Below are 12,500 nucleotides of genomic sequence, written 5' to 3'. Positions count from 1 at the left end.
GGGGTGAGGGGGTGAGGGTGAGGGGGTGAGGGGGTGTGGGGGTGAGGGTGAGGGGGGTGAGGGTGAGGGGGTGTGGGGGTGAGGGTGAGGGTGAGGGGGGTGAGGGTGAGGGGGGTGAGGGGTGAGGGGGTGAGGGTGAGGGGGTGAGGGTGAGGGTGAGGGGGTGAGGGTGAGGGGGGTGAGGGGTGAGGGGGTGAGGGTGTGAGGGGGTGTGGGGGTGAGGGTGAGGGGGTGAGGGTGAGGGGTGAGGGTGTGAGGGGGTGTGGGGGTGAGGGTGAGGGGATGAGGGTGAGGGTGAGGGGGTGAGGGTGAGGGGGGTGAGGGGTGAGGGGGTGAGGGTGAGGGCATGAGGGTGAGGGCGTGAGGGTGAGGGCGTGAGGGTGAGGGGGTGAGGGTGAGGGTGAGGGGGTGAGGGTGAGGGGGGTGAGGGGTGAGGGGGTGAGGGTGAGGGCATGAGGGGTGAGGGCGTGAGGGTGAGGGGGGTGAGGGTGAGGGGGTGAGGGTGAGGGGGTGAGGGTGAGGGTGAGGGTGAGGAGGTGAGGGGGGTGTGGGGTTGAGGGTGAGGGTGAGGGGGTGAGGGTGAGGGGGTGAGGGTGAGGGGGTGAGGGTGAGGGAGTGAGGGTGAGGGTGAGGGTGAGGAGGTGAGGGGGTGTGGGGGTGAGGGTGAGGGGGTGAGGGTGAGGGGGTGAGGGTGAGGGGGTGAGGGTGAGGGGAGTGAGGGTGAAGGTGAGGGTGAGGGGGTGGAGTTGAGGGTGAGGGGTGAGGGTGAGGGTGTGAGGGTGAGCGGGTGAGGGTGAGGGTGAGGGAGTGAGGGTGAGGGTGTGAGGGTGAGGGAGTGAGGGTGAAGGTGAGGGTGAGGGTGAGGGGGTGGGGTTGAGGGTGAGGGTGAGGGAGTGAGGGTGAGGGGGTGAGGGTGAGCGGATGAGGGTGAGGGTGAGGGAGTGAGGGTGAAGGTGAAGGTGAGGGTGAGGGGGTGAGGGTGAGGGGGGTGAGTGTGAGGGGGGTGAGGGTGAGGGGGTTGAGGGTGAGGGTGAGGGTGAGGGTGAGGGAGTGAGGGTGAGGCGGGTGAGGGTGAGGGGGTGAGGGTGAGGGTGAGGGTGTGAGGGTGAGGGGGGTGAGGGTGAGGGAGTGAGGGTGAGGGTGTGAGGGTGAGGGGGGTGAGGGGGTGATGGGGTAAGGGGGTGAGGCGGGTGAGGGTGAGGGGGGTGAGGGTGAGGGGGTGAGGGCGAGGGGGTGAGGGTGAGGGGGTGAGGGTGAGGGGGTTAGGGGGTGAGGGTGAGGGAGTGAGGGGTGAGGGGGTGAGGGTGAGAGGGTGAGGGTGAGGGTGAGGAGGTGAGGATGAGGGGGTGAGGGGAGTAGGGTGAGGGGGTGAGGGTGAGGGGGTGAGGATGAGGGGTGAGGGTGAGGGGGGTTAGGGTGAGGGGGGTGAGGGGTGAGGGGGTGAGGGTGAGGGGAGTTAGGATGAGGGGGGGTGAGGGTGAGGGGGTGAGGGTGAGGGTGAGGGGGGGTTAGGGGTGAGGGGGGTGAGGGGTGAGGGGGTGAGGGTGAGGGGGTGAGGGTGAGGGTGAGGGTGAGGAGGGTTAGGGTGAGGGGGGTGAGGGGTGAGGGGGTGAGGGTGGGGGTGAGGGGGTGAGGGTGAGGGGGGTGAGGGTGAGGGTGAGGGGGTGAGGGGTGAGGGGGGTGAGGGGTGAGGGGTGAGGGGGTGAGGGGTGAGGGGTGAGGGGGTGAGGGGTGAGGGTGAGGGGGTGAGGGGGTGAGGGTGAGAGTGAGGGGGTGAGGGGGTGAGGGGTGTGGGGGTGAGGGTGAGGGGTGAGGGGGTGAGGGTGAGGGTGTGAGGATGAGTGTGAGGGGTGAGGGGGTGAGGGGTGAGGGGGTGAGGGTGAGGGGGTGTGGGGGTGAGGGTGTGAGGGTGAGGGTGGGGGGTGAGGGGTGAGGGTGAGGGGGTGAGGGGGTGAGGGGTGAGGGGGTGAGGGTGAGGGTGAGGGGGGTGAGGGTGAGGGTGAGAGGGTGAGGGTGAGGGGTGAGGGGGTGAGGGGTGAGGGGTGAGGGGGTGTGGGTGAGGGTGAGGTTGAGGATGAGGGGCTGAGAGTGAGAGGGTTAGGGGGTGAGGGTGGGGGGTGGGGTGAGGGTGAAGGGGTGAGGGTGAGGGGGGTGAGGGGTGAGGGGGGTGAGGGTGAGGGCGTGAGGGTGAGGGGGTGAGGTTGAGGGGTGAGGATGAGGGGGGTGAGGGCGTGGGGGTGAGGGGTGGGGTTAGGGTGTGAGGGGTGAGGGTGAGGGTGAGGGGGTGAGGGTGTGAGAGTGAGGGGGTGAGGGTGAGGGTGAGGGTGAGGGGGAGGGTGAGGGGGGTGAGCGTGAGGGGGAGGGTGAGGGTGAGGGTGAGGGTGAGGGGGTGAGGTGAGGGGGTGAGGGTGAGGGGGTGAGGGTGAGGGGGAGGGTGAGGGGGGTGAGCGTGAGGGGGAGGGGGTGAAGGTGAGGGGGTGAGGGTGAGGGGGTGAGGTTGAGGGTGAGGATGAGGGGGTGAGGGCGAGGGGGGGTGAGGGTGAGGGTTAGGGTGTGAGGGTGAGGGTGAGGGTGAGGGGGTGAAGGTGAGGGGGTGAGGGTGAGGGGGGTGAGGGTGAGGGGGAGGGTGAGGGGGTGAGCGTGAGGGGGAGGGTGAGGGGGTCAGGGGGTGAGGGGGTGAAGGTGAGGGGGTGAGGGTGAGGGGGTGGGGTTGAGGGTGAGAGTGAGGGGGTGAAGGTGAGGGTGAGGGGGTGAGGGTGAGGGGGGTGAGGGTGAGGGGGTGAGGGTGAGGGGGTGAGGGTGAGGGGGTGAGGGTGAGGGCGAGGGGGTGAGGGTGAGGGGGTGAGGGTGAGGGGGGTGAGGGTGAGGGTGAGGGGGTGAGGGGGTGAGGGTGAGGGTGAGCGGGTGAGGGTGAGGGTGAGGGATTGAGGGTGAGGGGGTGAGGGTGAGCGGGTGAGGGTGAGGGTGAGTGGGTGAGGGTGAGGGTGAGGGAGTGAGGGTGAGGGGGGGGTGGGGTGAGGGTGAGGGGGTGAGGGTGAGGTGAGGGTGGGGTGAGGGGGTGGGGTTGAGGGTGAAGGTGAGGGTGGGGAGTGTGGGTGAGGTGAAGGTGAGGGTGAGGGGGTGAGGGTGAGGGGGTGAGGGTGAGGGGGGTGAGGGTGAGGGGGGTGAGGGTGAGGGTGTGAGGGTGAGGCGGGGTGAGGGTGAGGGGGGTGAGGGGTGAGGGGGTGAGGGGAGGGTGAGGGGTGTGAGGGTGAGGGGGGTGAGGGTGAGGGAGTGAGGGTGAGAGGGTGAGGAGGTGAGGGGGTGATGGGGTAGGGGGTGAGGCGGGTGAGGGTGAGGCGGGTGAGGGTGAGGGGGTTAGGGGGTGAGGGTAAGGGAGTGAGGGTGAGGGGGTGAGGGGGTGAGGGTGAGGGGTGAGGGGGTGAGGGTGAGGGGGTGAGGGTGAGGGTGAGGGGGTGAGGGTGAGGGTGAGGGGGGTGAGGCTGAGGGGGGGTGAGGGGTGAGGGGGTGAGGGGTGAGGGAGTGAGGATGAGGGGGGTGAGGGTGAGAGGCGTAGGGTGAGGGGGTGAGGGTGAGGGTGTGAGGGTGAGGGGGGTGAGGGTGAGAGGCGTAGGGCGAGGGGGGTGAGGGTGACGGTGTGAGGGTGAGGGGGGTGAGGGTGAGGGTGAGGGGGGTGAGGGGTGTGAGAGTGAGGGGGTGAGGGTGAGGGTGAGGGTGAGGGTGAGGGGGTGAGGGTGAGGGTGAGGGGGTGAGGGTGTGAGAGTGAGGGGGGTGAGGGTGAGGGTGGAGGGTGAGGGTGAGGGGGTGAGGGTGAGGGGGTGAGGGTGAGGGGGTGAGGGTGAGGGGGAGGGTGAGGGGGTGAGCGTGAGGGTGAGGGTGAGGGGGTGAGGGTGAGGGTGAGGGTGAGGGTGAGGGTGAGGGGGTGAGGGTGAGTGGGTGAGGGTGAGGGGGTGAGGGTGTGGGGGGAGGGTGAGGGGGTGAGCGTGAGGGTGAGGGTGAGGGGGTGGGGTTGAGGGTGAGAGTGAGGGGGTGAAGGTGAGGGGTGAGGGGGTGAGGGTGAGGGGGGTGAGGGTGAGGGGGGTGAGGGTGAGGGGGGTGAGGGTGAGGGCGAGGGGGTGAGGGTGAGGGGGTGAGGGTGAGGGGGTGAGGGTGAGGGGGTGAGGGTGAGGGCGAGGGGGTGAGGGTGAGGGGGTGAGGGTGAGGGGGGTGAGGGTGAGGGTGAGGGGGTGAGGGTGAGGGGGTGAGGGTGAGGGTGAGCGGGTGAGGGTGAGGGTGAGGGAGTGAGGGTGAGGGGGTGAGGGTGAGCGGGTGAGGGTGAGTGGGTGAGGGTGAGGGTGAGGGAGTGAGGGTGAGGGGGTGAGGGTGAGGGAGTGAGGGTGAAGGTGAGGGTGAGGGTGAGGGGGTGGGGTTGAGGGTGAGGGTGAGGGTGAGGGAGTGAGGGTGAAGGTGAAGGTGAGGGTGAGGGGGTGAGGGTGAGTGGGTGAGGGTGAGGGGGGGTGAGGGTGAGGGGGGTGAGGGTGAGGGTGAGGCGGGTGAGGGTGAGGGGGGTGAGGGGGTGAGGGTGAGGGTGAGGGTGTGAGGGTGAGGGGGGTGAGGGTGAGGGAGTGAGGGTGACGGTGTGAGGGTGAGGAGGTGAGGGGGTGATGGGGTAAGGGGGTGAGGCGGGTGAGGGTGAGGGGGTGAGGGTGAGGGGTTGAGGGCGAGGGGGTGAGGGTGAGGGGGTTAGGGGGTGAGGGTGAGGGAGTGAGGGTGAGGGGGTGAGGGGGTGAGGGTGAGGGGGTGAGGGGGTGAGGGTGAGGGGGTGAGGGTGAGGGGTGAGGGTGGGGGTGAGGGGGTGAGGATGAGGGGGGGTGAGGGGCGTAGGGTGAGGGGGAGGGTGAGGGGGTGAGGGTGAGGGGGGTGAGGGTGAGGGGAGTGAGGGGGTGAGGGGGGGGGTGAGGGTGAGGGGGGTGAGGGTGAGGGGGTGAGGGAGGGGGTGAGGGGGTGAGGGTGAGGGGGGTGAGGGTGAGGGGGTGAGGGTGAGGGGTGAGGGGGTGAGGGTGAGGGTGAGGGGGTGAGGGGTGAGGGGTGAGGGGGTGAGGGTGAGGGTGAGGGGGGTGAGGGGTGAGGGGGTGAGGGTGGGGGTGAGGGGGGGTGGGGGGAGGGGGTGGGGGGGTGGGGTGAGGGGTGAGGGGGGTGAGGGGTGAGGGGTGAGGGTGAGGGGTGAGGGTGAGGGGGGAGGGGTGAGGGGGTGAGGGTGAGGGGTGAGGGGTGAGGGTGAGGGGGTGAGGGGGTGAGGGGGTGAGGGTGAGGGGGTGAGGGTGGGGTGAGGGGGGTGAGGGGGTGACGGGGTGAGGGGGGTGAGGGTGAGGGGTGAGGGGTGAGGGGGTGAGGGGTGAGGGGTGAGGGTGAGGGGTGAGGGTGGGGGTGAGGGGATGAGGGTGAGGGTGAGGGTGAGGGGGTGAGCGGTGAGGGGTGGGGTGAGGGTGAGGGGGGGGTGAGGGGTGAGGGGTGAGGGGTGAGGGTGAGGTGAGGGGTGAGGGGTGAGGGGTGAGGGTGAGGGTGAGGGGTGAGGGGGTGAGGGGGTGGGGTGAGGGGGGTGAGGGGTGAGGGGGGGGGTGAGGGTGAGGGGGTGAGGGGTGGGGTGAGGGAGTGAGGGGTGAGGGGTGAGGGTGAGGGGTGAGGGGTGAGGGGTGGGGGGTGAGGGGTGAGGGTGAGGGTGAGGGTGAGGGGTGAGGGGGTGAGGGTGAGGGTGAGGGGTGAGGGGTGAGGGTGAGGGTGTGAGGGGGTGAGGGGTGAGGGTAGGGTGAGGGTGAGGGGTGAGGGTGAGGGGGTGAGGGTGAGGGGTGATGGTGAGGGGGTGAGGGGTGAGGGTGAGGGAGTGAGGGGGTGAGGGGTGAGGGGTGAGGGGGTGAGGGGTGGGGTGAGGGGGGTGAGGGTGAGGGTGTGGGGGTGAGGGGTGGGGGGTGAGGGGTGAGGGTGAGGGTGAGGGTGGGGTGGGGGTGAGGGGTGAGGGGGGAGGGTGAGGGGGGTGAGGGGTGAGGGGTGTGGGGGTGGGGTGAGGGGTGAGGGGTGAGGGTGGGGTGAGGGGTGAGGGGGTGGGGGTGGGGTGAGGGGGTGAGGGGTGGGGGTGAGGGTGAGGGGTGGGGGTGGGGGTGAGGGGTGAGGGTGGGGGGTGAGGGTGTGGGGGGGGTGAGGGGTGAGGGGTGGGGGGGGGGGGGGGGGGGGGGGGTGGGGGGGGGGGGGTGGGGGGGGGGGGTGGGGGGGGGGGGGGGTGGGGGGGGGGGGGGGGGGGGGGGGGGGGGGGGGGGGGGGGGGGGGGGTGGGGGGGGGGGGGGGGGGTGGGGGGGGGGGGTGGGGGGGGGGGGGGGGGGGGGGGGTGGGGGGGGGGGGGGGGGTGGGGGGGGGGGGGTGGGGGGGGGGGGGGGGGGGGGGGTGGGTGGGGGGGGGGGGTGGGGGGGGGGGGGGGGGGGGGGGGGGGGGGGGGGGGGGGGGGGGGGGGGGGGGGGGGGGGGGGGGGGGGGGGGGGGGGGGGGGGGGGGGGGGGGGGGGGGGGGGGGGGGGGGGGGGGGGGGGGGGGGGGGGGGGGGGGGGGGGGGGGGGGGGGGGAGGGTGGGGGTGAGGGGTGAGGGTGAGGGGGGTGAGGGGTGAGGGTGAGGGTGATGGGGTGAGGGTGAGGGGGTGACGGGGTGAGGGGGTGAGGGTGAGGGGTGAGGGGTGAGGGGGTGAGGGGTGAGGGGTGAGGGTGAGGGGTGAGGGGGTGAGGGGTGAGGGGTGAGGGTGAGGGGGTGAGGGGTGAGGGGTGAGGGGTGAAGGTGAGGGGTGAGGGTGAGGGTGAGGGTGAGGGGGTGAGGGGTGAGGGGTGAGGGGTGAGGGGGTGAGGGTGAGGGGGTGAGGGTGAGGGTGAGGGTGAGGGGGTGAGGGGTGAGGGGTGAGGGGGTGAGGGGTGAGGGGTGAGGGTGAGGGTGAGGGTGAGGGAGTGAGGGGTGAGGGTGAGGGGTGAGGGTGAGGGGGCGAGGGTGAGGGTGATGGTGAGGGGGTGAGGGTGAGGGGGTGAGGGGTGAGGGGTGAGGGGGTGAGGGGTGAGGGTGAGGGTGAGGGTGAGGGGGTGAGGGGTGAGGGTGAGGGGTGAGGGGGGGGTGAGGGGTGAGGCGTGAGGGGTGAGGGGATGAGGGTGAGGGTGAGGGGGTGAGGGGTGAGGGGTGAGGGGTGAGGGGGTGAGGGGTGAGGGGTGAGGGGTGAGGGTGAGGGGTGAGGGTGAGGGGGTGAGGGTGAGGGTGAGGGGGTGAGGGGTGAGGGGTGAGGGGGGTGAGGGGTGAGGGGTGAGGGGGTGAGGGGTGAGGGGTGAGGGTGAGGGGTGAGGGTGAGGGTGAGGGAGTGAGGGGTGAGGGTGAGGGGTGAGGGTGAGGGTGAGGGTGAGGGGGGTGAGGGGTGAGGGGTGAGGGTGAGGGAGTGAGAGGTGAGGGTGAGGGAGTGAGGGGTGAGGGTGAGGGAGTGAGGGGTGAGGGTGGGGTGAGGGTGAGGGGTGAGGGTGAGGGTGAGGGGAGTGAGGGGTGAGGGGTGAGGGTGAGGGGTGAGGGGTGAGGGTGACGGTGAGGGGTGAGGGGTGAGGGTGAGGGTGAGGGAGTGAGGGGTGAGGGTGAGGGGTGAGGGTGAGGGGGTGAGGGTGAGGGGTGAGGGTGAGGGTGAGGGGTGAGGGGGTGAGGGTGAGGGTGAGGGGTGAGGGGTGAGGGGTGAGGGGTGAGGGTGAGGGGGTGAGGGGTGAGGGGTGGGGGTGAGGGTGAGGGGTGAGGGGTGAGGGGTGAGGGGTGAGGGTGAGGGGGTGAGGGGTGAGGGGTGAGGGGTGAGGGGGTAGTTACCTCGGAGTTGAGCCTGATTGAGCGAAGGTGACTCTTCAGGTCCCCTCGGGCCATCAGCTCCATGACGACCAGAGCGGGCTGTCCCTTCGACACCACCCCTAGCAACCGCACCTGGCAACGGGCAAGACAGGCAGGGTCAGGGGGCACAGGGTCAGAGGGCACAGGGTCAGAGGATCCCTGGGTCAGGGGCGGTCACAGGGCCAGAGGGTCAGGGTGGTCAAAGGATCCGAAGGGGGGGGGGGGTGGGTTACAGGGTCATAGGATTCATTGGGTCGGGGGTCACATGGTCAGCGGGTTTCAGAGTCGCAGGGGTCACAGGGTCAGGAGGGTCACAGGGTCAGAGGGCACAGGGTCAGAGGATCCCTAGGTCAGGGGCGGTCATAGGGCCAGAGGGCCAGGGTGGTCATTGGATCTGAACGGTGGGGGGGGGGGGGTTACAGGGTCATATGATTCACTGGGTCGGGGGTCACATGGTCAGCGGGTTTCAGAGTCGCAGGGGTCACAGGGTCAGGAGGGTCACAGGGGTCAGCGGCATTCACTGTGTCAGGGGTCACAGAGTCGGGGGTCACAGGATCAGGGTGGTCACAGGGTCAGGAGGTCACAGGGTCAGCGGGTTACAGGGTCGCGGCATTCACTGGGTCAGGGGTCACAGAATCAGGGTGGTCACAGGGTCAACGTGTTACAGGGTCACGGCGTTCACTGGGTCAGGGGTCACAGAGTCGGGGGTCACAGGATTAGGGTGGTCACAGGGTCAGGGGGTGACAGGGTCAGGGACACACATCCATCTGCCCCTTCACTCACCTAACCACCCAAACCCCCCCCCCATACCCCCCCCTATACCCACCCCCCCTCACACCCACCCCCCCCATACCCACCCCCTCCTGCTCACCCGCCTCTTGACCCATGCCCCCATCCTCACCCCACCCCAATTCCCCACCTGCCCCTCCTAACCCAGTCCCTGCACCCCTCACTCATTGCCTCTTCCACACCCCCCACCCTCAGTGAGTGAGTGTGTGTGTCAGTGAGTGAGTGTGTGTGTCAGTGAGTGTGGGTGTGTCAGTGAGTGTGGGTGTGTCAGTGAGTGTGTGTGTCAGTGAGTGTGAGTGTGTCAGTGAGTGTGGGTGTGTCAGTGAGTGTGTGTGTCAGTGAGTGTGTGTGTGTGTCAGTGAGTGTGTGTGTCAGTGAGTGTGTGTGTGTCAGTGTGAGTGTGTGTGTGTGTCAGTGAGTGTGTGTGTCAGTGAGCGTGAGAGTGTGTCAGTGAGTGTGAGTGTGTCAGTGAGTGTGTGTGTGTCAGTGAGTGTGAGAGTGTGTCAGTGAGTGTGAGTGTGTCAGTGAGTGTGTGTGTGTCAGTGAATGTGTGTGTGTGTCAGTGAGTGTGAGTGTGTCAGTGAGTGTGAGTGTGTCAGTGAGTGTGATAGTCAGTGTGTTTGTCAACGTGTGTCAGTAGTTGCATCAAAGAATGATCGTTGATGCAACTGAGTGTGAGTGTGTCGGTGAGTGTATCTGTGAATGTGTCAGTGAGTGTGTCAGTGCGTGGGAGTGTGTCTGTGAGTTGGTAATGTGCCAGTGTGTCAGAGAGTGTGTGTGTCAGTGTTTCTGTCAGTGAGTGTGTCAGTGAGTGTGAGTGTGTCAGTTGGTGTGAGTGTGTTGGTAGGTGTGTGTGTCAGTGAGTGTGTCGATAGGTGTGAGTGCATCTGTGGGTGTGAGTGCGTCTGTTGGTCGGTGAGTGTGAGGTTGTGGGTGTGAGTGCATCAATGAGTGTATGTCTGTGAGTGTGTTAGTGAATGTATCAGTGGGTATGAGTGTGTCGATGGGTGTGAGTGTGTTGGTGAGTGTGTTGGCGGGTGTGATGTGTCAATGAGTGTGATTTTGTCGGTGTGTCAGTAAGCATGTCCGGTGCGAGTGTGTTGGTGAGTGTTTCAGTGAGTGTAATTGTGTCTCTGTGTGTTAGTGGGTATGTCGATGAGTGTGAACATGTCGGTGAGTGTGTCAGTGAGTGTGATTGTGTCTTTGTGTGTCAGCGGGTGTGGCAATGAGTGTGTGTCAGTGAGTGTGTCAGTGAGTGTGAGTGTTGGAGGGTGTCAGTGAGTGTGTCAGTGAGTGTGAGTGTTCAGTGGTGAATGTGAGTGTGTCGGTCAGTGTGAATGTGTCAGTGAATGTGATGGTGGGTGTGAGTGTGTCAGTGGGTGAGTGTGTTGGGTGTGTGTGTCAGTGAGTGTGTCGGTGGGTGTGAGTGTGTCAGTGAGTGTGAGTGTATCAGTGGGTGTGAGTGTGAGTGTGTCGGTGAGTTTGTCGGGTGTGAGTGAGTGTGATTGTGTCTGTATGTATCAGTGGGTGCGTTGGTGAGTGTGAGTGTGTCGGTGGGTGTGTCAGTGAGTGTGTGTAACAGTGAGTGTGAGTGTCAGTGAGTGTATGTGTCAGTGAGTATGTGTGTCAGTGAGTGTGAGCGTGTCGGTGGGTGTGAGTCTGAGTGTGATTGTGTCTGTGTGTGTCAGTGGGTGCGTTGGTGAGTATGAGTGTGTTGGTGGGTGTGTCAGTGAGTGTGTGTATCAGTGAGTGTGAGTGTGCCAGTGAGTGTGTAGGTGAGTGTGAGTGCGTCGGTGAGTGTGTGTGTCAGTGGATGTGTTGGTGAGTATGAGTGTATTGGTGAGTCTGTCGGGTGTGAGTGAGAGTGTGATTGTGTCGGTGGGTGTCGGTGGGTGTGTCGGTGAGTGTGCGTATCAGTGAGTGTGAGTGTGTCAGTGAGTGTGTTGGTGAGTGTATTTCGGTGAGTGTGTCAGTGAGTGTGAGTGTGTCGGTGAGTGTGAGTGTCAGTGAGTGTGAGTGTGTCAGTGAGTGTGAGTGTGTCGGTGAGTATGTCAGTGAGTGTGAGTGTGTCGGTGAGTGTGTCAGTGAGTGTGAGTGTGTCGGTGAGTGTGAGTATGTTGGTAAGTGTGTCAGTGAGTTTGAGTGTGTCGGTGAGTGTATGTCGGTGAGTGTGTCGGTGAGTGTGAGTGTCAGTGAGTGTGAGTGTGTCAGTGAGTGTGAGTGTGTCGGTGAGTATGACAGTGAGTGTGAGTGTGTCGGTGAGTGTGAGTGTGTCAGTGAGTGTGAGTGTGTGTCAGTGAGTGTGAGTGTGTCGGTGAGTGTATGTCGGTGAGTGTGTCAGTGAGTGTGACAGGTGTTTAAGGTCTCTAGTTCTGGCTGTTTCAGGAGGATCCCTGTTCAGATCCCTGCCCCCCACCCGCCCCCTGCCCCCTGTAGCCCTCCTGGGCCTGAGCTCCTTACCACATGGTAACAGTCGAAGGCTTTCATGACAGAGGCCTCCTTGAGGAACTCGATCCTCTCGCGCCGACTAGCCGTCTCATTCACCGTCTTCAGAGCGACTCGGGTCTGTGTCTCAGGGTCTCCGGCCAACTTTGCTATCCCTTCATAGACCATCCCGAAGGAACCCTGACCCAGCTCCTTGATGATGGTGATGGTGTCTCTGGGAACCTCCCATTCATCAGCGATATACACTGGGCACGGGGCACGGGGCAGGGGGGTGTGGGGATCAGAACACAACCATTACACACCACCCAAAACACCACTGGATCCACTCCAGGACTACTACAGTACACACACCAGGAGCTCACACCAACCAAGGTACACGTACGGCACTGTGTGTGTGAGAGAGTGTGTGAGAGAGAGAGTGTGTGTGGGGTGTGTGGTAGGGGGGTGTGGTGGGGGGGGGCGTGGTGGGGGGTGTGGTGGGGGTGTGTTGGGGGGTGTGTTGGGGGGTGTGTTGGGGGTGTGTTGGGGGTGTGTTGGGGGTGTGTTGGGGGTGTGTTGGGGGGTGTGTTGGGGGGTGTGTTGGGGGTGTGTTGGGGGTGTGTTGGGGGGTGTGTTGGGGGGTGTGTTGGGGGTGTGTTGGGGTGTGTGTTGGGGGGTGTGTTGGGGGTGTGTTGGGGGGTGTGTTGGGGGGTGTGTTGGGGGTGTGTTGGGGGGTGTGTTGGGGGTGTGTTGGGGTGTGTGTTGGGGGGTGTGTTGGGGGTGTGTTGGGGGGTGAGTTGGGGGGTGTGTTGGGGGGTGTGTTGGGGGGTGTGTTGGGGGTGTGTTGGGGGGTGTGTTGGGGGGTGTGTTGGGGGGTGTGTTGGGGGGTGTGTTGGGGGTGTGTTGGGGGGTGTGTTGGGTGGTGTGTTGGGGGTGTGTTGGGGGTGTGTTGGGGGGTGTGTTGGGGGTGTGTTGGGGGGTGTGTTGGGGGGTGTGTTGGGGGGTGTGTTGGGGGGTGTGTTGGGGGGTGTGTTGGGGGTGTGTTGGGGGGTGTGTTGGGGGGTGTGTTGGGGGGTGTGTTGGGGGGTGTGTTGGGGGGTGTGTTGGGGAGTGTGTTGGGGGTGTGTTGGGGGGTGTGTTGGGGGGTGTGTTGGGGGGTGTGTTGGGGGGTGTGTTGGGGGGTGTGTTGGGGGGGTGTTGGGGGGGTGTTGGGGGTGTGTTGGGGGGTGTGTTGGGGGTGTGTTGGGGGTGTGTTGGGGAGTGTGTTGGGGGGTGTGTTGGGGGGTGTGTTGGGGGGTGTGTTGGGGGTGTGTTGGGGGGTGTGTTGGGGGTGTGTTGGGGGTGTGTTGGGGGGTGTGGTGGGGGGGTGTGTTGGGGGGTGTGTTGGGGGGTGTGTTGGGGGGTGTGTTGGGGGGTGTGTTGGGGGGTGTT

General features: G+C 66.2%; 1 protein-coding gene across 1 annotated transcript in view; it reads right to left on the bottom strand.

The window, feature by feature from the left end:
- LOC140484508 (insulin-like growth factor 1 receptor) overlaps positions 1 to 11,345 on the bottom strand; it is a 31,888-nt gene extending 20,543 nt beyond the window's left edge. The window contains exons 1-2 of the mRNA XM_072582890.1: positions 11,106 to 11,345; positions 7,839 to 7,949 (exon numbers count right to left, since the gene is read on the bottom strand). Coding sequence (XP_072438991.1) covers positions 7,839 to 7,949; positions 11,106 to 11,258 — 264 coding nt within the window. The 5' untranslated portion in view covers positions 11,259 to 11,345. The remainder of the gene's footprint in view (positions 1 to 7,838; positions 7,950 to 11,105) is intronic.
- Positions 11,346 to 12,500: the final 1,155 nt, after the last annotated feature.

This window comes from Chiloscyllium punctatum, chromosome 13 (assembly GCF_047496795.1).
Source record: "Chiloscyllium punctatum isolate Juve2018m chromosome 13, sChiPun1.3, whole genome shotgun sequence".
Lineage (NCBI taxonomy): Eukaryota > Metazoa > Chordata > Chondrichthyes > Orectolobiformes > Hemiscylliidae > Chiloscyllium > Chiloscyllium punctatum.
The sequence above is the reverse complement of the archived record's forward strand: the minus strand, read 5'-3'. Positions and strand labels throughout refer to the sequence as shown.